Source organism: Silurus meridionalis, chromosome 6, assembly GCF_014805685.1.
Source record: "Silurus meridionalis isolate SWU-2019-XX chromosome 6, ASM1480568v1, whole genome shotgun sequence".
In the NCBI taxonomy this organism is placed as follows: Eukaryota; Metazoa; Chordata; class Actinopteri; order Siluriformes; family Siluridae; genus Silurus; species Silurus meridionalis.
Window position 1 is genome coordinate 12,981,324 of NC_060889.1, and position 24,518 is coordinate 13,005,841.

General features: G+C 37.8%; 2 protein-coding genes across 4 annotated transcripts; one reads left to right on the forward strand and one right to left on the reverse strand.

Moving 5' to 3' along the window:
* Window positions 1-1,101: 1,101 nt before the first annotated feature.
* On the reverse strand, window positions 1,102-6,695 carry LOC124386704 (zinc finger protein 174-like). The gene is made up of 3 exons (XM_046850637.1): window positions 5,943-6,695; window positions 3,823-4,185; window positions 1,102-2,634 (listed from the first exon to the last, which is right to left on the reverse strand). Exons 1-3 carry the CDS (start codon window positions 6,487-6,489, stop codon window positions 2,051-2,053), a joined length of 1,494 nt encoding a protein of 497 aa, XP_046706593.1. The 5' UTR covers window positions 6,490-6,695; the 3' UTR covers window positions 1,102-2,050.
* Window positions 6,696-9,124: 2,429 nt separating this feature from the next.
* Window positions 9,125-23,774, forward strand: zdhhc21 (zinc finger DHHC-type palmitoyltransferase 21). 3 transcript variants are annotated; one of them, XM_046852084.1, is made up of 9 exons: window positions 9,125-9,200; window positions 9,797-9,854; window positions 10,309-10,548; window positions 12,288-12,386; window positions 14,001-14,112; window positions 16,209-16,347; window positions 18,743-18,859; window positions 21,035-21,078; window positions 21,231-23,774. In XM_046852084.1, the coding sequence occupies exons 3-9, from the start codon at window positions 10,395-10,397 to the stop codon at window positions 21,358-21,360; spliced, it is 795 nt and encodes a 264-aa protein (XP_046708040.1). In that variant the 5' UTR covers window positions 9,125-9,200; window positions 9,797-9,854; window positions 10,309-10,394; the 3' UTR covers window positions 21,361-23,774. The 3 variants fall into 3 exon arrangements, with proteins under 3 accessions (XP_046708040.1, XP_046708042.1, XP_046708041.1); XM_046852086.1 differs by having other exon boundaries at window positions 21,234-23,774; XM_046852085.1 differs by lacking the exon at window positions 9,125-9,200 and adding an exon at window positions 9,271-9,595.
* Window positions 23,775-24,518: the final 744 nt, after the last annotated feature.

Sequence of the window (24,518 nt, forward strand, 5' to 3'; positions counted from 1 at the left end):
ATATATATATATACACACACACACACACACACACAATTACTTAACAATGATTATAAATATTATATATATATATATATATTATATAATCATATAACAACAATTTAAAAGGGCCGTGTGTATGTGCTGAGCTCGGTTATATCTAATCTACAATCTGGAGCATTTGATGCATTTTAAACACTTCTTTGCATTTTGCTGAAACTCAAAACAAGCACACTAATCAGAGCTACAACTTCCTTCAGCTTTTGTTACAGTTTTCAGTTAATAAGCATCCCTTTATATTGGTGTCAAAATTAAAATACAGAAGTATGACACAAAACAATAGGGAATGTGGCAGGGTGTGTAATTACACACACATCTATAAAAACCAACCGGCTCGCACACAGTAAAAACGAGTGAATCGAATCAGTCTAATCGCTTTGAGTGTACTCATTGTACAATCTTAACATTGTCTCCTAAATGTATCCTGTTACCCTCAAATAACAGCAATGCATGTATGTGTCCTGATGAAAGCAACTCCTCTGTTAAGCAGACAAATGGCACTTGCATATACACAATATGGCCAAAAGATTTTGCCTATGTGGCCACCACACCCAGATGTGGTTTCACACACTGTTGCCATAAAGAAGGAAGCACACAATTATATAAGTTGACTTTGAATTCCACAATACTATTTTCCCTTCACTGGAACCAAGAAGCCCAAATCTGTTCTAGTATGTTAATGCCCCTGTGCACAAATGTGGCCCCTGTGCACAGGGCCTTGTGCCTCGGCCTCACCGAACACCTTTGGGATGAACTTAAACACTGACTTCCCCACCACCTGCCTGACCAAACTGAACACTCTTGTGGTTGAATGTATATAAGAATGGGTGAATGAAAGGTGTGAATGAATAGAATCTAATGGAGACCCATCACAGATGAGTAGAAGCTGTTATAATTGCAGATGAGGTCCAAATTTGGAATTCAGTGTCCAAAAAGCCCATATTGTTGTAATGGGTGTGACAGTGGAAGGGATGATGCATGACAACAGTGAAAAGTCTAATGGTTATGTTTGTATAAAAATTCCAACAGTGCATCTGACTATCCTATCAGTCAAGAAACATGTTCAAAATGGCTTTCTGAATTTATTGAACAGAAGTTCATGTTCAAGATATCCATGCCGTGCGTTTGCACATATTGTTGGCATCACCTAACATTAACCAGGCTCTGTTAAAAAAATAGCATAAGAAAACAAAAAACAGAAAAAAAAAGTGTTCCAATGACAAGGGAACAAAGTGAAAGCTTGAAAAATGTATACACTTTAACAATATTATTTTCCAAATTTCTAGAGAGTTGAAATGCAGGAGCATTTTCCAAACACATCACAATTTAAACTTCTTATGACTACATACAAATATACATGACTGACACAGGGCATGAATGAAAAGTAGACACACTGACCTTTTGTCTTTGTAATTTTATGTTTTTCCCCCCATTTGCTTCCACTTTTCTCATTCAAAAAACAAAGTTTCCTCATTTCCAAAAGCACAGATGAACATGTCATATATTAACTAAACATTGCAATGTTTGGGTTTTGGTTTCAGTACATTGGACAAAGTGTCTAATGTAAAACTGTTGGGCGTAAAAAAAGAAATGCAGGCAGCACCAAGCGAAACTCATTCATTTAAAACACATACATGTACAATAAGGTGATTAAAAGTCCAGATATATGGAGTGCATTCACTTGATTTCCCTCTAGTCTCTAACGCGCATTTCTTAATAGCATTCAGTATGGAAAGACACAAACGCCATTACGTCCTACAGATCCCAGTTACAATGGAACAAATGCTTAATTTCTCGCTTTATGAAAAGCCCACATAAGTATTAATACTTATTCATCTTTTAGCAAATCTTTAACATGAGAGTACCTACTTAAAAAAAAAAATCTGAAATGTAAAAAAATCTTGATTATATATTGTCATTGAGGTAATGGTTTAAAAAGATCCAGATTTGAGGTTACACTGGCCAGCCTTAAAAATTACACAACTGTACAATATCTCCAAAACAACCTTCTTCAAACACAGTTTAAAACCATGTGTCTATCTGTGGCGTGGGATTTCTGGTGGAAGCGCAGACCGCCGCAGTTCCGGAAACGCTTCCCGCACTGGCCGCACACATACGGCTTCTCGCCCGTGTGGATACGGAAGTGGCGTGTGAGTGCACCTGAGTGTCGGAACCGTACTCCACAAACAGAACAAGAGTACGGGCGTTCTCCGGTGTGTATGCGCAAATGCGTCTTTAGGTTTTCCATGCGGTTAAAGTCTCGGCCGCATTCATTGCAGTGATATGGGCTACAACCTGGAGGAAACAGCTGCTGTTTGACGGGTCTCCCTTCACTTCCTACTTTAGCCGGGTTAGCAGCTCTCACTCTGTGTCGGTGACTGTGATGTCTGCGCAAATCGCTGGCCCGGCTAAAGGAATGGCCGCAGATTTTACACTGGTGAACCCTAGTCGGGACGTTTGTCCTCATCTGGACATCGTCGTTTTGAGGGGCAGGATGGACAAGGTGAGTTCTGGCTACGGATTGGTACAGAGCATCAAAGGAGGCTGAAAAGCCGGGATTAACACCAACAGGTGCAGCAATAATGTCTGGGGCGTCTAAAGAAAATGAGAAAACACAATGTTGGTTCACTTATTAAATCCAAATAATGTCATTTTAACTTTAGTAGTCACTTTATCCAGAAACACACAAACAGGGCAGCATAATACATAAAGTCCAGTGCAGTGAGAGACTGGACAAATTTAAACATTGGGGAATCCAATCTACGTGAAAGAAAGAGGATACTCTTTGAAGAATTATTTATATAAAATATATTCATATTTTTCATGTATTTAACCATCATCTAATTAAAAACATTTATTACATTTTACCATTTGCTCTTTTTACATTTTATTTGATTTATTAGTTCAAGACTTTTGAATACCTGTATACCTAATTTCCAGCTTTTCCCTTATGATTTAAACTCGAATCAACAAACTACTTTAGAATGGTGTTTAGCCATAAGCATCTATATAAAATATGCCCCCAATGACCAAGAAATATAAATATTATCTATTCTACGAGCTCAAGCATATCTTAACATGCTACTGAATTAATAAAGAGCAATACTTTCAGCTCACTAAAAAGAATGTAGCTAATCAATCTGATTTCTTACTAATGTCCACAGTGCCCTGCTGCTCTGATCATTTATATTCAACTTTACACCTACTAGTTTCTCAGGCCAATGTGCATGTATAATTTTCAGGCAGTGACCCTTGCAAACTTGCCTTTTTTTTCTTTAACCTCTATGGTTTGGGTGACAATCTCTAAACATGCTCTGCAATAACACCTACCAACTACATGCAATGTCCTATTGACATATTTCTCTAACAAGTTTTGAAATAATTCACACATTCAAACCCCAGTAACATGGTAATGCCATGATGTCACAGGTGTGAATGCACGTAGTATATTAATAGTAGGGATTTTCCACCATTCGGTTGAACTGATGAAGCCGGCACAGATGAGTTGCAACAATCGGACAGCTTTAGAGTATTTAGAAATGTTCTTTAATGAAATATACAATGTAGATACCATTATGATAACATGAAATGTTTTCTAAGATAAATCTAAAGCTAGATGTGTACGTAACCTCTCGACAGAGTCGTAGGCTGATTTATCTGAAGTTTGTAATCCAATGTACCAGTGTAGATTTATTCATTTTTAGAGACTCGAAGCACTTTTGTATGTCGCTCTGGACAAGGCCATCTGCTAAATGCCACAAATGGAAATGGAAATGTTCTTACCAAGACTATGACTGGGTCTGGCATTCGCATTCTCATTCTGATCAATTTGTGGTGCCTCCGGGTCAGGCCTCCAGTCCTCCAACAGTTTAGACTGAACCAGAGCAAGTCTGTCTGGCACAAACTCTTCATCATGCTCCGAGTTAAAGCTGCAGCTCGGCCTAATGTCATCATCATCATCTTCATCCAGATTGACCTCATCGTCCCCACTGTCTTCTCCAGAAGCATCTTCCAGCGGTGGTTCCAGGTTCTCCTCTTTCTTGCAGACTGGCTGCTCAAGAGATGGTGGACTCTGGTCACCGTGTATGTCTTGGCTATGTTGCACCAGTTGTTGATTGTCTGGAATAAGGGACTCATGTGGTGGTCCTGTAAAGGCAAAATGATAAAACGCATAATTATTATAGCAACACAAACATTCAATATACTGTACATCACAACATTGAAGAATAAAAATTGACTGCAAACACTGAAAACTAAAGGCAAAGCATGTACAGTAACCATTCGTACTTCTGCATGCCCACCAATGGTGTTAAGATGTTTATTGGCATGGTGTTGTGGTGTAAAAAGTGACTGGTATCAAGGACACAAGGCTGCATCCTCGCATGGTTATCTATAAAAGATGATTGCATTTAAAGAATCTCTGATATGATACCTGTTCATGATAAAAATAAATGGCTACGTAACGTCATTTTGTATTAAATTTAGAACTGTTGATCCGGTGGTGTCAAACAATCATTGAACGGATCCATAATTAAATACTGTTTCTAAGTAAAAAGTCAAACACTGTCGAAATTTAATGAACAACATGACAGACAGGATATAGAATAAAGTGCGAAAATAAAACAGTAAGCAAAAGCAGTTCATTCTGCTCTCATGCGCATTTCCTGAGCAAGATGCTTGGCATCGTTTCTTGGCTGTCAGTTCATTAAAGTTTGGGGTTCTGTTCTGTGGCATCTTTTATGAAAAACGGAAGGTGTGCACCAGTTAGACAACCCCTGTGTGTTTGTGCTCTTGTTCATCTTTATAACAGAGATACATTTCCCATACAGATAAGTACTTCCAAACATTCAGAGCACAGGCAAAGATGGGGCATTGTTTGAGGGATGAAGCCTGGTAACTGTTCAGAGCCCAAACCTGGATAAAAGCGTCTGCTAAATGCTGTAAACGGAAATATGATATTACCTCGCGGGCTGGATATAATGGATCTGTGGGTCGGAAGTGGCCTGGGGGCCTTGAGTTAGTAAAAAAATGATCTTTGAATACCATGAATATACTGTAATCCCTCATAATATTTAAAGACAAGGTTTTCCCCCCCAATACTACTAGTGATAGTTTAAATCAAAATGGTTTATTATTAATATTATTAGTTACTCAAGTACATTTCCAAACCTATTCTTAATGTATATGTCTTTCTTTTATATGGTTTTTCTTTTATTTAGGACTTTATTATTTAATATATACATTTTTGTTTGTTAAATTATTTTTTTGTATAGCACCAGCACGCCATGACAAATTCCTTATACATGCAACCCATGATACTTGGCAACCAGAGTGATTCTGATTTTAGAAAAACTTACTCTTCTTTCACTATATTTTCTTAAAAGTACAACAGCTTTTTTATTATATTTTAGGAGAAATTAAAACCCAAAGTCGATCCTCACTGCTTCATGGTGCACGCAGAAACGGGGTTAAATGGCAACCTGGCGCGAGACCACAGCAATGCTCTCGCGAGAGTTTGGGGAAGTAATTCCCTGTGTGTCTGTAACAATGGAAAAACTCTCTCCTCACACACATCTATGATCTATAATGTGTGTGTGTGTGTGTGCGCGCAGGAGCCCAAAGCCCTGATTCACATCAATGATTTAAAAAATAAAAAGATATCATGCAATAGTGTCTTTTTCAGGTTCAAAAGCAGGTCTACATAAAGGAGAACTGATTCTTCTTCTCCATTACAGAAGTAATATAGATGATGTTTTATGTACTTTTAAGTGCAGTAGAAATGAAGGTCGGTTTTTGTAATGAAAACTGACCAGGTTTTGTCCAAAGCGTTGTAGCTACCTACCACCCTGGTGGTGCCCATGTCGGCCCATCGCTGGTGCTGTGCTAATTGATTAATTGATTACCTGACTTCTGATCACAGCACTGCACTGCACTGGATGCTGAGCCATGCAAGTCACGTGACCGAACGCTTCCATCCTCACGGATCTCACAGAAGCAGTCGTCCGGCCGCTCAGAGCCGCTGTCGTATCGGCACAACCGTTCCGCTTCCTGGGGTGTTGGGATTTCTGCTGTCCCCGAGCATAGGCTTTCACACTTGGGCTTGTTTTCTTGTCGGTCGCAAAACTCGCTTTCTACCCCCCCACCACACTCATCATCCTCCTCATTCTCATCCTCCTCCTCGGTCTTGCTCTTCCTGCCCTTCCTCGCAGTGTCCAGCTCGACCTCGGCGGACTGCAGCCGCGTCTTGAGGTACGAGTTCTCCCGCAGCGTCTCCTGCATCTGATCGCGCACGTCCCCCAGCGCCTGACTCACCAACTTGCTCACCTCCACCACCGCGATCTCCACCGCCACCTCGAAGGCTCGGTGGATGGTGGCCGCGAGCTCGTCCTGAAAAGAAAGCGACACCTCGCCGCTCACGGCCAGCGCCGACGAGCTGCGACGCGTCTGCATCGTCCCCGAGCCGCGTCTCCAGCCACGCTAAACCCGGATACACCGCGTCACACGACTGAGCTCCCCCCCAGGGGTGAGAGTGCTCTTAGTGCCTCCGATGCGCCTTGTTCCGGGATGAAAAGCAACAGACAATCACACAGCGATCGCTCATCGTGTAAATCGTGTGAAGTCTCTCTGTAACCGGTCTATAAACACACACACACACACACACACACACGTTTCAAAATAAAAGTCAACAATGTCCTCAAGTAAAAACTTGAAAAATATACCGATCAGGCATTACACTATGATCACCTGCTTAATATTGTGTTGGTCCCCCTTTTTCCTGCTAAAACAGTTCTGACCCGTCCAGCATTAACTTCTTCAGCAATATGAGCTACAGGAACTCGTCTGTTGGATTGGACCACATGTGCATCAATGAGCCTTGACTCTGTCACTGAATTACCCCTGTTCCTTCCTTGGACCACTTTTGATGGATACTGGCCACTGCAGACTGGGAACAGCCCAATAGAGATGCAGTTTTGGAGATGTTCTGACCAAGTCGTCTAGCCGTCACAACTTGGCCCTTGTCAAGCTCGATCAAATCCTTATGCTCGCCTGTTGTTCTTGCTTCTAACTCATCAACTTTAAGGACAAAATGTTCACTTGTTGCCTGATATACCCACTCACTAACAGGTGTCAGGATGAAGAAATAGTGTTATTAACTTTACCAGTCATAATGTTATAATGTCATAAAGTTCAGTGTAAAACAGGCCAGCAGATTCTTTACACCCATTTTCATTCATTCACCTTCATCCAGCACAACATCAGGGTTGCACAAGCCAGTGCACTCTTAATGTCGGTCATAAGCTTAACACACTTTCTGAAATTAAACACATTCAGTCTTTCAATAAATTACATACAGTATATCATAAAACAAGCAGGTCTCTGCCATGTTGTGTGTATTTCATCTAGAGATTGTTAGATCATCAGACACACACACACACACACACACACACACACACACACACACACACACACTTCCTATCTAAATCAGATTTTACATAAATGACTAAAATTGATTTTGCTTTAACAGGTAAAATCCGGTTAAAGCAGAAAACATTTACGACATTTGAAAGACGTCTTCATTCAGAGCGACGAACAATTGATATAACTGAGCAGTTGAGGGTTAAACATCCTGCACAAAGGCCCAGCAGTGGCAGTTTGGTGGTGCTGGGATTTGAACTTATGACCTTTGGATCCACAGTCATTACTTTTAGAATTGAGACAGGACATACAAATGTAAGAGATTAAATGTGTATCAAAGTCAAGAAGTGATTTGAACTCACAACCTTCCAATACACAGTCATTACATTTGCATTTATTGCATTTAGCAGACATCTTTTAATCAGTGTTGGGAAACTCTGTTTAAGGAAAAATAGTTATAACTAATTTTTTTATTCAGGAACCTCTGGTAAGTGAAATTCTTTAGACGTCATGTGACCCAGCTGTTTAGACACATACCAGAGAAGTGTCTGGAAGCATGTCAGATGTCCTAACCACAGAGCCACCACTTCCCTTAGAGATAAATTCCCTAATTAAATTCAATTATGTTTATTATAATGTTCATTGATTTGTTTCATAGATAAATCGATGAGGCATAACACTATGACCACTGACTGGTGAGGTGAATAACTGATCATCTCTTGAACATGGCACCTGTTAGTGGGTGGATATATTGGATATATTAGACAGCAATTTAACATTTTGTTCTTAAAGTTGATGTGTTAGAAGCAGAAGAAATGGGCAAGAGTAAGGATTTGAGCGAGTTGGAGAAGGGCCATGTGACCCATCTCAATGACATCAGAGCCAGCCAGAGCAAAGAGGTTTTCCAGTTCATGGGAAAACAGGAATGTCCCTGACCGCGGCTTGCCACAATCACAGAGTGTGAAGCGTCCAAGCTTTTTGCATACAGAACAGTATAGTAACAGTTAATAACCACTTCCTGAATGAATTCAGAGGTCAAATGAAGCACAACCATGATTAAAATCAAAACCATAACATCAGATAAAAGACAAAGACAATACATATATATCATATTATTATTTCAGTTAGCTTATATGGCAATGACTATTTCATTTCATTTTAGTTTTACTTTTCCATTTTCAAGCGTATTTAAATTTGCTTCTAAAAAGCAAACATGAAAATAAATCCTTATCTTAACATGCCTGCATATAAAGTGGGTATGCACAAGCATTTTCTATTTTCTATAAGTATTGATCACTAAACACTAAAAAGAAGGAAGTTTAAACTGTTAAATCAAGTTAAAAAGCCATGTGTCTATCAGCCACAAGTGTAAAAACCACTACAGATATTTTTAGAGTTTTTGAATGAACTGGAGCTGTAAACAAAACTATATGTTGTTTGTAAACAAACCTTATGTAAAAGTATGTACAGTTTTGAACAGACTTGATTGTGATGATTTGAGATGACATTATGCAATTACATTATTCACAAGAACCTTTATCCATTCCAGTACATACTTAATAGTCTATTCATAATGCACGGGAGTTGAATTTATTTATACTTGGAAGTATAAAATAAATGGAAGTAGACCGACTGGATTCCATGCTTTCGCTTTTTAATTTCGCCTTCGCGGCCACCGTACACTCATAATCTAAGGAAACAGTCCAAACACATTGCAGGTATTTTAGCAAGAATCTGTCAACCGGGTACGTACTGCTTCCTCATCTTCCCTATTTTTCTTCCTTCTAATGTACTGAAACGGCACCGAACGCGTATTTCTATGCCGAATCTGTATTTCATTTCTGGGAGTCTTTCCTCCCTGTTGGATGTAGCTGTGTTGTTATATTTAATTCAGGATCCTGCCATAGTGCATTAACTAGCGAAGATCCTCGAGGTGAACCTGCTACCGGAAGTGTGGTTACAGAGTAGAGGGGAGATGAAGAGAGAGATCCATATCATCCTTCTCGTTTATTTTCCAAGTTTATTTTATGAAAATAAATGTGATGGTGCAATGTTAGGTGTGGCAACACCGCAGTGGAGAACTGATTTCCAAACTGAGATTGATCTCACACTAGCTGGTCACCTTTCCCTTTATTGTGAAGTGAGGCGTGAGCTCCTTCCATGGGGTTTATGATGATCGCAGAAATGTGTATTAGTCTACTTAATTGCTAAAACCAAAATGATGCATAGCAGTCAGTATTAGAAGGTTTAACGCTGGATCAATCTTTTGTGTTAAAAACAACAACAACAATAAATCAAGTGATTATAATTTGCTTGTGTTTCATTGTGCTTCCTTTTTTAGTTCCTTATGGCTGGTGCAGGTGAACTGCTTCAGTCTTCACACTGACACACAGGAACAGGTAGATACAAAGCTAATCATTGACATAAACCTACAGTTTATTGCTGCTGTCCTACAGAAACTGGTGGTGAAACGCTGTGGCCCATTCGCAACCTTACATTCTTCCTCATATACGACCGGTTGGACAGAGAGCATGCATAGTTCGAAGTCTGGCATGCGTTAAAGTGGCTCTACCAGTTCCCGTTTAGAAATCTGCCGTTTCTTCTACTTTATTGATCCAGATAAAACCAATATTCGCTCTAATCTATGCGACCGAAATCCAAGAGTGCATTTCTGAGAAAGCAAATTGACAAGCTTCTGTTTATCCCTCCATTGAACAGTCTTCTTTTCGTTTACTTGAGAGTCGCTAACAACCGTCAGGACTCTTTTAAGGATTTTGTTGTCAGCTGATGCATTTTTTATATATGACTTCAACCACGAATCAGTATTTAAGCTCCATTTGAACTGTATCGTAGTGTACCCAGCATCGATCTGAAGTCAAGCCCCCTGCCAGGGAGCAGGAGTCTCATATCGTGTGCCTGGGCCTGTTGTGTTATGAAGGATGAAGCTGCGGATACACTTCGTGGTGGACCCCATGGGCTGGGCCTGCCTCAGCATGGTGCTGTTCATCTGGCTCTACAACACCATCCTCATCCCCAAGCTGGTGCTGCTGCCACACTATGCTGAAGGACATATACCTGGAGCAGTAGTTGTCTGTAAGTTGCAGTGGCTAATACAAGGTTAAAATTAGAATCTGATGATACTCTCTGTAATATGATCCTAGACAATGGTAGAAAGATTCACATTGGAAAGTAAACAGCGAATATGTATGACAATTGGTAGAACTGTACTTCTTCTTATACAGCTATGTTTTCTATTTTTTTGTTTTTGTCATACACTGTAGGGAATTTAACTTTGAGTGTAACAGAGGAACATGAAATGAACATTTTACTGATTTTTTTTTTTTTTTTTAATCTATGGAATATATTTACATCTATGAAACGGTGGCACTGACTGATATCATTGCTTCAATATTGCTTGCTTTTTCTCCCATAGGCAGCTCACTAGTCTTCCTTTTGGTTTGTCTTTCTTTTTTTTTTTTTTTTTAACTACCAATGGAGTTTTTACAGGTGAAATCCAGGACTTAATCCAAGACATTCAGATCTTTTAATTGTTTGAATAATTACTCCAAGAGGGCACATCTGGACAATTGGTGGTCATGTGTTCCAATATTTTGGATCACTTGAGATATGGAAATAGTACCATCAAAGCATCTTTGGAACATGACCCAAATATCCACGAGGTATAGCAAAAAAAAAAAAAAAAATAGAACCTGATATTTATTACCTGTAGATGTAAATATTGGTTAATGCTGTTTTCTGTTTGTTTCAGGCTTTTTCGCCTTCTATAATTGAGCTTCGTACTCGAAGGGGTTAATTCTGTAATAGTTGCTTAGCTAGTTTTAAAATTTCATTGAATATTTTTTCAAGTTAATCCATTTCATTTAGACTGTCCTGCTTCCAATCTGTTGCGATGTTTAAGTTCACTTTAAAACTCCATCTGCTCCAGGTGGTAGTTACATCATTAATAAAGAGGAAGTGAGTTAGTTCCACTGAAGTTCCTGTGACCACATTTGGTTGCTATTGTGCTTTCCGCTATTTTTACATCATTTTGGTGCATGTGTCTGTTTTTTGTATGTTCAATAAGCTGGACCTGTCTGTTCTTGAGGCTTGCTGCTAATTTGCATGCATGCATATTTCAACCAACAGATTTTTCTTGATCACTATTTCTGTTGTTTGGTCAATATACTGTTTTACAGGAATTTACACTTCTTTGGTCCTCACGTGCTCAACCAATTGTCCAGTTGCTTAAGGTCCCAACCTTGAGAAAGGCTTTTGACTCAAATTACTGCTGACAGCATGCATTTTAATGATAATAGACAAGAGATTATTCCAATAACCTCCCACAAATTGGTGTAAAAGCCTCTGTTCTGGAAAAAACTATATATAATTTGTCATACCTTTAAAACCTGAGTCATGTTTCATCTCAAATCCGGTTTAAAATGTTTCAATATGTATAGCTCATTAGTTTCTAATTGACACAGTGAGATGCAAGACAAGGATCACACACCTTTTGTTTTGTCTAGCCATTTCAAGGACGCAAAATGAGAGATAGTATCTCGGATGTTCTCAGATTTTCATCAGACAGGTTTTTCAGGCTGGTTTTGGTTTACTCTGCACATGTACTCTCACATGTGTGATCTCCTAAAAGGTGAGGGAACTGCAGAGATGCTTTTCCTGATTTCTCACACCTGATGAGTTTGAACTGGTGCGTTTAACAATAAACTGTGCAGCATTGCAACTTCTTGAAGAAGTCTGCTTTTAAGATTGGTGTATATACATCGAAAGTTTTCCATAGTAATCAAAAGGAATTTTCTCTGTGTGTTTGATTCAAGGTTACTACCTGGCATCACTCTTGTGTGTGACAGCATTGATAAGGGCTTCCACAGCAGACCCAGGACGACTCGCTCAAGACCCCAAAATCCCCCTAGCAGGTAATTAACTAATTAATGGTACCTCATGTTAAACAAATTACACAGATTTTATTTTTTATTTTTTTGTTATTACCTGCATTTGCTCACCAGTTTTAAATATTCTAAGCCAAATGAATGTATCTTAATGAGTATATCATCATAGACATTTTTATTAACATACATGGCTTTTTTTTTTAGTACATGAAAATTTTTTAACCGTTTCTAAATACATGAAACGTTGTTTTATTGACAAATAAAAAAACTTTGAACCTTGAGATGTTGTGGATGTCTAATAGACATGGTTTCTCTTATTGTTTACATTTTTGCACTCATTACCTCAGCGACCTCTTTTTCTCTCTCTTTTATAAAATAAAATGCTTATCTACAAAGACCACTGTCCTGAAGACTTGGCTGTGCTGGAAAGCTTTAAGCCATTTACTGTTTGCCTTAGGTTATATAACATTTTTCTGTGAATAAAATGCAGAATTGATTATGCATGTGAATGTGCATATAATTGCACAATTGTTTTTCTTTTAGAGCAGTTGGTGAAGCTCATTCACAACAGGACTGAAAAGTTCTTTTAAAAACAGACCTATATTATAACTACAAATGTTTTAGTAAAAGTGTATATATTCCAAACATTTTTTTTTGGAAGCAGACTATTGCAGCCAAATATTGCCATAAAATATGGAACAGTTAAGGTTTTTTCACTTAAATGAACTCAATGAACAACTTAATCATGCTATTGTAATTAACGTTTTTTTTCCCTAAAACTCATTGAAAATAAAACGACTCGTACCACAAGTTCAAACATTTTAGACGCATGTTATACAGTTGACATTAAGCATAATTTGTAACTTTTTTATTCACAGTATATCAATTAATTTTAAATATAAGAAGAAATATGGCTAGATTTTCTTTTGACTTTTTTATTTTTGACTTTAGATTTTTTCATGTGCACCAGCAGAGGACGCTGCTGTTCTGGTTTTTAACTTCCAAAGTCTTTCCAGTTGGCATGACACATTGACCAGTTTAGTGACATAAAGACCATTTTTACTTTTAACCTGCTCTCTGTGGTTCACATTTGTTATAGATCTCACAATGTTTTGGGGAAACTTTGGCACTTGAAAGCCCTGCACACTGGTCATTAGGGCTGCAACTATAACGATTATTTTGATAATTGATTGTTCGGACAAAATTTTTTTTTCTATTTTGTAAAACAGAAAAAAAGCCACATATTGAGTTTTAAATTTTAAAACTTATAGTATCTGTTTGTGCATGGAGGATTTTTTCTTTAAACACGGGTTGTTTCTTTCTGTAAAAAAACCCAAAAACAAATAACAAAAACAAAACCAAAAAAAAAGAAGCATTTGAGCATGAAATGTAAAGCAATTTTTTTGTAAATCAACATTAGTATTGTTATATAAAATATTATACAACATTGTTTTGACAATGTTTGTAAAAAAAATAAAATAAAAAATACACATTTTGTTCAATTGTGAAGATACAAGCACCTAAAATATAATTAGTTTTTGTATAATATTTGAATAATATATGCATAAATTAAATCACGTTTGAAAACAGATCAGTTACTGTTGTGGAAGACAAATGCTTTATTCTTGTGATTCATTTTAGAACGTGAACACTGGGAGTTGTGCAATAAATGCAACCTTATGAGGCCAAAGAGGTCACACCACTGCAGCCGATGTGGTCACTGTGTGCGCCGCATGGACCACCACTGTCCCTGGTAAGAACACGTCTCCAGAGATGTCTTCATCATCTGTTGATTGTGAGTTGCATAAAACACACATGGTCTTGATTTTGCAAGTGATGGTAAATTATCTACGGGAGAAATCCAAGCTCGGATTTTTTGAGAGGCTTTTGTTTTATAGAAATATGTGTCTGCTTTTCAACACTTTTATTTAGGCCGTATTAGTAATTAGCGCGTCAGATGTTAAATTGCACTCTATAGACAAAGGTCTGTGGACACTTGACCCTTCAGATTAGTATTTGCTTTTTGAACATCCCATTCCACATGAGCGCCCATTTGATGTTATAATAACCTCCACCCTTCTGGGGAGATGTTCCACTAGATTTTGGAGTATGCTTGTGAGATTTCTGCTCATTCAGACACAAGGATGTTGGTAAAGTCAGGTACTGATGTATTGTGAGGAGGTCTGGGGGTGCAGTCAGCATTCCAATTCTTCCCAGAGGTGTTGATGTCAGCGCTCTATAGCAGGTCACACAAGATCTTTTCCTCTGACTCATGTAAACTATATCTCCATGGAGCTCACCTTTGTGCACAGGGGCATTGTTAATGCTGGAACAGGTTTGGCCCCCTAGTTCAAGTAAAGAAAAAATGCATTGCTACAGCATACATAGGCATCCTATACAATTGTCTACCTCCAGCTTTGTGGTAGCAGTTTGTAGAAGAACCACAAATGGCTGGAAAAGTCCAAATACTTTTGTCCATATAGTGTAGATGGAATGAAGCTTTGCAGTTTTACATATCAGATGATCGAGATTTCAGATTCAGGAACAAGAGCTTTGTAAAGTCTGTTTATTTTCTGAGCAAACGGATCTGACCATTTTTATTTAAATATGTCAGTATAAATGTAATGTTCAGTACTAACAGTTAATATTTAATCAATAAATGTAGTTTAGTTTTTGGCTGTTAGGATTGTTAATCTTTCTATAGCACTTTAATAAAGCTGGGATGGAGTAGACTAAAGAAGAAAACTCTTCAAGATTTAACGCCCCGTTGTAACTGTTGAATTAATTTTGTTATTGTTTATTTGTAAACATTTTCTCTGCTTTCCAGGCACAACATATTTCCTTTTCAAATTGTACTATTCAATTTGGCATTATTCACGGGTTTACTTGTGTGTTGAATCCTTTTACTTATCGCTTACTAACCATTGGACCTACCAACTTCTTATCTACATTATAAAACCCTAGTGTCATAGCCCCCCCTAGTGTCACAGCCCCTCGTTTTGAGCATGTCTGCAAAATCTGATTGCTGAGTACGATTTACACTGAGACGATTTACACTATTTACAGTACGATTTACACTATTTCTTAAACATTGACATCTTTGCTTAAGACAAAGTCTACAAGAGGACCAGCAGATTTTCTTCTAATGCCTTTATAATATAGTCTGATTTTACTTTGCCAACGAATCAGTAACTTTAACAACCTGAGTAAACATGAAAACAGATGCAGCATGTATATAAAAAAAAAAATGTCTTCAAAAAAGTTGTCCTATGAATTTGACCCTTTGCCCTAGACTGAGTATGTTACCCTAAAAGACCTCAGACTTTTTACAGGCTTGTGTTCCTGGCAGAATCTCTGTGTGTGTGTGTGTGTGTGTGTGTGTGTGTGTGTGTGTGTGTGTGTGTGTGTGTGTGTGTAAAGTTAATAAGGCTTCTATAGAAAGGTAAAATGAAGGGAAAGGACATATCAGATGACCAGGGGAGCGTGTGACTGCTAGCCCAAAGCAGAGTGGTACAGTACGACTGAAGAAGGCCTCAGTCTGTCTGGACTCAGCAAATCGTGACTTGCTGTCATCGCCTGTAATGGTCCAGAGAGAGGAAGGGCGGAAAAAAGTGGCCATATCTTTTTACAACTATTTGAATTAAGCTTCGACTTGGCTTCTCCATCCAAAGCTTTCTTCTTTTTTTCTTTTTCTTTCCCCTCTTTCCTTTTTTTTTTTTTTTCCATTTCCATTCTATTTAATGCTTTTACTGTGTATTAACCTCTTCTTTAGAATTAAGTATTTATTCTTTTTATGTTTTGTGTGGGAAAATATAATTGAGCACTTTGTACCTGTTATCTGTGTTGCAGGATTAATAACTGTGTTGGGGAAGATAACCACTGGCTCTTTCTTCAGCTGTGTTTCTACACTCAGATCCTGAGTCTCTACACTCTTGTACTGGACTTCTGCCAGTACTACTACTTTCAGCCTCTAGACATTGCGGACAAGGTGGGAGCAGGCAACACTTGTGTGTCTTGAATTAAAGATTAAATTTCATTTAGTTAAAAAATTTCTAGTCTCATATGATTAAAAACCACAACCTTTCGGAAAGGAATATATGGGAAATCATTAGGGTGCGTTTTTTTTTTTTTTTTTTTTTTTTTTACACATTATTTTGACTATCTGAATTAACTATCTGTTATAAAGAGTAGTTTTCTGTAAAATGTTTATTGCATCGTGCTTTTCTTTGTTTTCCCCAGCGATAGGTGAAAATCCTTGAAGTGGCAACCTTATATGTATACAGTACAGTATACAGAATACCTGTATATCTTAATCCTGACACTCTCATAAACCTTTCCTCTGTTCTTAAACACTTTCAATATTCTTAAACCTACTTACTGCTAACATAAAAGATTCTATATGGGTACTCAGCAGTGAAGATACAACTTGAATGATGGTGATGATGAATAAAGTGTGCAGTACTAATGATAATTAAGGTGATGATGATGAAATGATACGCAAGAAGAGCATTACAGCTCTTCCGCAAGCTTATTTTTTAGGCTAAAAAAATGCTTATTTTACTGCAAAAATAATTAAAATAACTCTTAAGAATACTATTTATATACCGCAAAATCCCGTGATGCAGCAGAAATCCGCGAAACAAAGTTTGATATATTCCATGTAAAAACCCACGTTACAGTGAGACCGCGAAAGCTGGACCGTGATGTGCCGGGGGATTACTGTATATACCATACGGGACCAGTTGGTCAAGTGTGTACACTTATGCTGTCAATGGCACTTATAATTCAATATGTTTTGGGGTTCAGCATGCCTGTCTGACTTATAAACTTATTCTTTTTGCATCTTGATGTTTCTTGTTATGCATGATTTTGTTTATATATATGAATGAAATGTTTTTTGCTTCATAACACAAATGTAAATAGCTGATCAAAAAAAAAACAAGAAAATAAGAGTTAAATCTAAATGACGAGGTATTTATTAAAAAAAACAAACAAACGACCAAACAAAAACAAAAACAAAAAACAAAAAAAAAAAAAAAAATATATATATATATATATATATATATATATATATATATATATATATATATATATATATATATATATGCATAGTCACTTTTTTTCTTCTAATACAATTTTTATAATTGTCACAATGCAAATAGGCTTCTTATACAACAGCTTCCAAAACAGGAGGGTCCTATCTTCCCTTTTATGCATACAAAATCACATATCCTCCTGATTCGCTGGTTTTACTGTGATTTGATTGGATAATGAGGGGAGAGAGAGTGTCATTCATTCCAACCAAAGAGCATAGCAAACTTTACTCCAGGTGGCAGACGGCTGTTGCATCTTCTGGATTTTAGCTCACGGTCTCTGGATGATCATAAACATACAGTTCATAATATTCCATGAATATAGAGTTTATGTTTGACTCCTATGCAATGCATGTATACTGTAAAGCACTCTCAGGTAGACGAAGTTTAAAAAAAATACTGTTTATAGTGGTGTTGTAGCGTTCTGTTTTATACAAAACAGTATAAAATAAATGCTGCCCGGTTTGAAGAGTTGCAGCTACGAACAGATTATGTATTTTTTACAATGTCATAACAGGTTACTGCCCATTTTTGCACCAGGTATCCAGAAAAAAAACAATGTGCATGCTGAGATTCTAGAATGACTGTGCCTTTTTGCTGCATTTTCACAGCATTTGTACGAGAAATTGTCTAACTGGCACTTTGTCTCGTATAAGTGGAAGAGGTTAAGTCTGAAAAGCTTGACCTGTACATAAATACTGTAGCATCTTAAAAATACTATGTAAACGATAGTGTCTGGAATAAGATAATGTCATTCTTGTCCTCGGTGGACACTTCTGCTGTAACGCTTAATTCAATTAATTTTCACACTTTCTCACCCAGATTAATCAATGCATTCACAATGACAGCTGAAACAACTGAGCCATCTCCTTGGCAGCAGTTACTGGCCTGTATCTCATTTCCTGTTTTTGTTTTGCCACATTGTTAGTAGGTAAACGAACCCAGCTGAGAAGTATGAGGCGGGGTGTATACACACAGAAGGGCCTGTGCCGGAGAGATAGAAGCGTTATCTCTGGGAACGCTCGACTTTATTTCGGTGGTGTGTGGAACACGCTGAATTGGGATGCATGTTTGGTGTGATACAGGCACAGAGAGCCTTAAGCCAGACGAATGAACATGAAGCATTGAATCACTGTTTGAAACAACAGCTGCTCTTAATGAGCCCCGTGGAAACGCCATTTCTGTTTAAGTGTATGTGTGTGAATTGACGTGTTGGAACAGGAATTAGGGACGGTTGCATGCGTGTGATATTTTCTTCGTGCTGATACATTCTCTTTCTTTGTACCGCAGGAGTTATTTACGGCGCGTCACGAGTTGGCCCTCTTGCGTGCGTCCTGCTTCATGGGATTGATTATGTTCGGCGGAATGGGCAGCCTCTTCCACTCGCAGCTCACAGGAATCCTTTCTGTGAGTTAGTCTTGAAATGTCCTTTTTTTTCTTTTTCTTACAAATGTTCACTATATGAATGGCATGTGAATTTATTCATTGGATCATTCGATCATCTTCAGAGAGCATGTTATCCTGGTTAAAGTTGAGAACTCTGGAACACCGTGCAGGGGGCAGGATCACACTCTTTTCCACCTTCACTGCCACTAGTTTCCAGACCTACACACATCCTAATGACTTTGGGGGCCTTTGTGCAAATTCTCGGGCCACAAAATTGTTGGCATGGACAGAACTTGATAGAAAACGTGCTTCAAATCTGTGCTTCCTCAATTGATTAAAACCTGTGAGGGGCAGATTTCTAATCACATCTAACTCTGATCCTTTGATTGATAACTTCATGTGAGAAAAGAGGATTAGGGTGTGACCTGGCTAAATTCAGGGGAGGGAGGGGGTGGGGCACGTTCTTTTACAAAGCGCACTCTTTAACACCAGCTTCTTTCTTTTTCTTTTACTCTGGTACTTGCAGAAATCACATCGGCATGTCATCATTCAATAATTACAAATATTAATCCCGATGATAGAGATCCCTGTTTTAAGAAGAGGAGAACTGTTCAGTTTTTACAAGAAAAAAAATGATGCAAGATTGTATGTCAGTACTCCGTTATGCATGCTTTTGAGTTTCGATATTCGTTTGGGTATAGCGTGCAAGAAATTTAAAAAATACATTGAAATTGTATGTAATTGATCTGAGTCAGCAGCTTCTATATTACCTTTTGATTTCTCTGAGAGAAACAACAAAAAACCATGCCTGCCAAAATCCTCTTTATGGAATGAAGTGCCTTCCAATTATGCGATTCGTCCTTTTCAAAACGGGCGTTTGACCTTACGATGGCGTTACAATTAAAAAGGATCCGGACAATTAAGCAGCGAAGGATCTGTGCCTGAAGCTTCACTTGCTTCATAAAGAACATTTTCCAAAACACATTTAATATGTGCCTTTTTATTTTCATTACTGATATGTCATTTGTTTTATTTCGGGAACACTACAGGTTCCGCATTTCTAATGCCACACCTTTAACCAACCATATTACACGCCTCACAGAACATTGCTGTAGATCTGTGGCCCCCAATGGATTAAGAAAGAAACCTGATGAGATACAAGCAGGGCCTCCAAGCAAAGTAGCTGTTTAACACCGTTATTATCACGTTAACACGTCAAATAGTTTCCTACGTGGCTGGATATCCTTGAGTACACTTCTTGGCACATTCACAGATGAGCGGTCTTGAGCTAGATTGGGATTTTACAATGTAGTCAGTGCTTTCTTACAGAGGCATACTACAACAAAGAACTTCTCCTAAAGAAGATGCAAAACCACAAATACAATCCTCAAAAATCAACCCTCTGTCCCCATCATTGTCTTTTAAAGACTATTATTAGACTTGGATGGCCATATGATATGCTAGTAGTCGCTTGTGTCAGTGATTACACTTGTGACTGCTGATCAGTGGTAAGATATTCTCATTCATCCGTACAGAGGTCGGCATTGAATAGGATTTGTTAGCATTGATATCTACACCCTGGACTTCATGGCATCATGGAAGATGAATTATGTTGTTTTTTTTTTCTTTTCTCAAGAACTGGTGTTTGTCACAGTATTAAAGGTTAAATGTGTGTTTTTGATTATTAATGCACATGAATCAGTGTGAATTATAATTTTTTGTTCTGGATTAGCCATCAGTCACACGTCACCCCTCCGTAAATAGGTCCCTCAGTGGTAGAGCTAGGCTCACCTCATTAACATAATCGGCTGCAGTGTCTCTTTTTTGTCCCTTATTCGGGTCGTCTCGCCCCCTCACCTGGTGTGCAGGGGGTGAGTTTTGTAGGCTGACGCATGCGGCGTATTGTCCACATGCAGATGCCCCTCTTGGCCCTGCCAACTTGGCAAGGTGAAGAGGGCACCAGGGGCTTCTCAGTGCTGACAGCTTCACTGTCTCTCTTTTGTCTTTGTGCACGCTGTAGAGTCTTTCATTCCAAGCGTGGGAACGATGAGAAAGAGGTCTCCTACATAAACGTGCATCTAGTCATTCGAAAGTTCTACAAGTCAATGTTTCGTCATATGTGCTCTCTTTCATGTGTGTGAGGAATGAAATGGTTGTACATGTATTTAGACCATCTTTCTTCCTTCTTTGTTGCAGGACACAACCACTATAGAGAAAATGTCTCACTCCTTAGAAGGGATGTAAGTGTTCCTGTTTTAAGCTTTTAAGGCCAGGATTATTCGAATGAGAAATACTTATCATTATTTTATTATACGAAATAAGAAGATTTTGAAACTGTAAGACGCTTTAAGATATTCCTCTCTAATGAAGTGCATTTATGCCTGGCTCGCAGCAGTGCTCATCGGTCGTGGCAGCAGTCCTTGGCCGAGGTGTTTGGCACGCGCTGGAAGCTCCTGTGGTTCCTGCCGTTCCGAAGCAGACGGCCACTGTACCCGAATTCCTCCTCCCACTTGAGCGTGTAGCAAAGCAGAAGCTGGTGTTGAGGACATGAACCTTCTACTGTACACTAATTTCTCTTCTCCAGTCTGTCGCTTCACTGTGGCCTAGTACTTCCGAGGTACCAACACTGCAGTCTTCTTCAGGTTTTGCTTTGTTAATGAACTTGACCACACTGGATACGATTTCTTTTATTCCACAGCCAAGATCTTGTCCCAGAGTGTGTGCTGTTATTATTCTTTTTTTTTTTTTTTTTTGTTGCATGTCTATTATGTTTTGTTTCGAAAGCTTTGTAAACGACTTTGTATTTACGATGTTAGGGACCATCAGGGTACAACTAAATTAAAGGGGTTTGTCGTTTCCAGGGTAACACTCAGTGACTCAGTGATTGGCAGGGTGCAGCTTAGTCTGAGAGGTTTTATCTCTGGATTATTGGGGTGGGTGGCTGATGGCTCTAGAGGTGAGCCATGACCTCTGGCAAGAGCTGAAGACAACCTCAACACAAACTCTGCTCACAAACGCTTAGCCAAGCATCATGTACCACAACACTAGATCCTCAACTTGAATACTGATCAGGTTTTGTGCAACGATGCATTCCGTTCAATCACAGTTTTGCCTCTTGCTTATTTTATTACATGATTTGTGCCTTTTACAATAATAATTTCATACGTATATTCTGCCAACGATTTAAAATGCGTACGTACGTAAGCCGCATGCGAATTAATTATCCTAATCATTTTTAAACAATGTTAAGCTTATAAGGTTTTTTTCATATGACCCAAGCTGACCAAAAATAGACTAATCTTTATTATTAATACTAAAATTCTTTAAAAAAAACACTAGTGATAATATTGATAAATATACACGATTCACCTAAGATTTTAAGATGGGAATGTTTGTACTAGAATGATTTGTGTGTTTTGTAGTGTCATATGTCAAGTGCCTCCTTGGATGTTTTTTATTTCACTGAGTCTCCATTATTTGTTTTGTTTCGTCAGGAAAGGTTGGGATGGAAAATATGTACACTTTTATTATTTTGTGTAATCAAATGCAATCAAGTCCAAATTTATTGGCAACCTTCAAAAAAAAATGGGCAAACAGAAATATATATAAAATGGGCAAAAAAATCTTAGATGTACACTCCTGGAAAAATGACTTTTCTCCAAGGGCATTCACATATGCATTCGCATGCATGTAAAGAATATCCAAAATAAATGCAAACAAGGTAGCTATTTCCTGTTTCCCTGGAAAATAAAATAATTAGGGAAATCGAGGAACTTTTAACACATGGACACATCATGCTGTTAGGTATTATATATGGATTATTGCAGATCATTATAATCCAGGCCAACAGTAATTTGAGTAAATGTTCCAAACCCTACAGCATGTATGATTAGAAAAATAGGCGTTTGATTTTGTATTTTGGGGTTAATAGATCAGGGGGCGCTCTGAGGATTAATAGCATTATGCATTCCAGAAAGTTCAGAAGTTGGCTGGCAAAATATCTTTCAAATACCTAATGAAAAATATATAACAAAATCAACACGTAAAACAATCATATCAATTGAATAGTACGTCTGCTTTTGCCAGTGTACAAATAATTTACGAGTTTGAAATGTCCAGCATCCTTCTACATGTGTCTCTAACCTAGACACGTTACAGGAGATCTCTACAGGGGAGATTCACCATATGTTCATTTTAGAGGTGATATTATTCTGCATAATGGGTGCCAATATTTATGGAGTTGATTGGATGAATTAAAATGGGCCTTTAAAAATTTAGCCAATCCACTATAATATCTCTTGTTTTTCAGCACTAGTTTCATTTGCCTTGAATATGGTCTGTTTGGGTAATTGTTTGGTGCAGAATGTGATTTATTTTGTATTTTTTGGGAGTTTTACTATAATCTGATTATTCTGATTGATTATTGCAAAATTGATGTCATTATATATGGTCTGTTCGAAAGCACTCCATTATAAGATGTTCTCACTTTTTAATGTCTTTTTTTTTTTTTTAATACCTTATGTCAGATTGAATGTCTTATTTTATTTGAATATCATTGAAAAACATAAAGCACAGTCTTGATGATAATCAGAACTAAAATGCGCATACATCCATATCTACACGTGTTTAAAATAGACCAACAACTCGGCTATCTCCAGAACAGTACAGCATGACACTTTAAACAGCCGGTCTGAGAGACTCGAAATGGGGAGTCAGGTCGCATACTGTATATTTACTGCAATATTCCAGTGGATTATGAAAAGCCAGATCTACAGTCCCCAAGGTTACAATTGAGAATTGCAGTTCTACCGCGCTTATTGTACGTCTCTCGATGTCTTGTGTGGGGATTTTGACTCGTTTATTTTGTTTACATAGAATTTTTTTTTTTTATGTATATGCAGAAATAAGGGATTACTAAATTATTTAGTAAGATTGATTTGTGTACTGATTGTTTACCTCATATTTCTAGGATGAATATTTATTGATATACTTGCCTCCTTTATGAATAATGAAAAAATACAGTTTAGCCAGTGTGTTGTAAGAAAAATCCCAAAAAAGTCAGTTTCCAAAATGCTGACCGAGCACTGATCATTTTTTTTATTATTATTTGGCTCTAATGCACTGCACTACTTTACCATTTATCAGACATTTTCTGTTATGTTTACAATAACATCTCTCAATATTATAACATAATACTGAGCGGTTGTTTCTGTGTTTAATCATATAAGTCATTTAGAAGTAGTCAGTTTGTCTGAATTGCTTTAAAATCTTTTCCCGCTCTTGACTAACGTAAAGCATTTACCCCATCAACATGGGGATTATGCTATTTGAGTCAATAAAATAGAGGTGTGCATCCAGCAAAAAAAAAATCACAGGGGTCAAATATGGTCACTGTTTAAAAAAAAAAAAAAAGTATGGTCAGCTTCACTCTGTTTTACGCATTGTTGTGTATATTTTATGAAATATACACTAGTTTTTTGAGAAATGTTCACGAGCGAGAATGACCAAAAACAGTCCCATGCACACTTCTAAACTAAAGGGAGCCACACTGTGGTTCAGTCAGTTTAACATCATCATGGCATGTCTGTAATAGTTGTACATTTCCATCTTTATTCTCATTATATTGTATAAAATAAGTAAAGTATTTAGTCGTTGACAAGCAGTTAAACTCAGCTTAAAT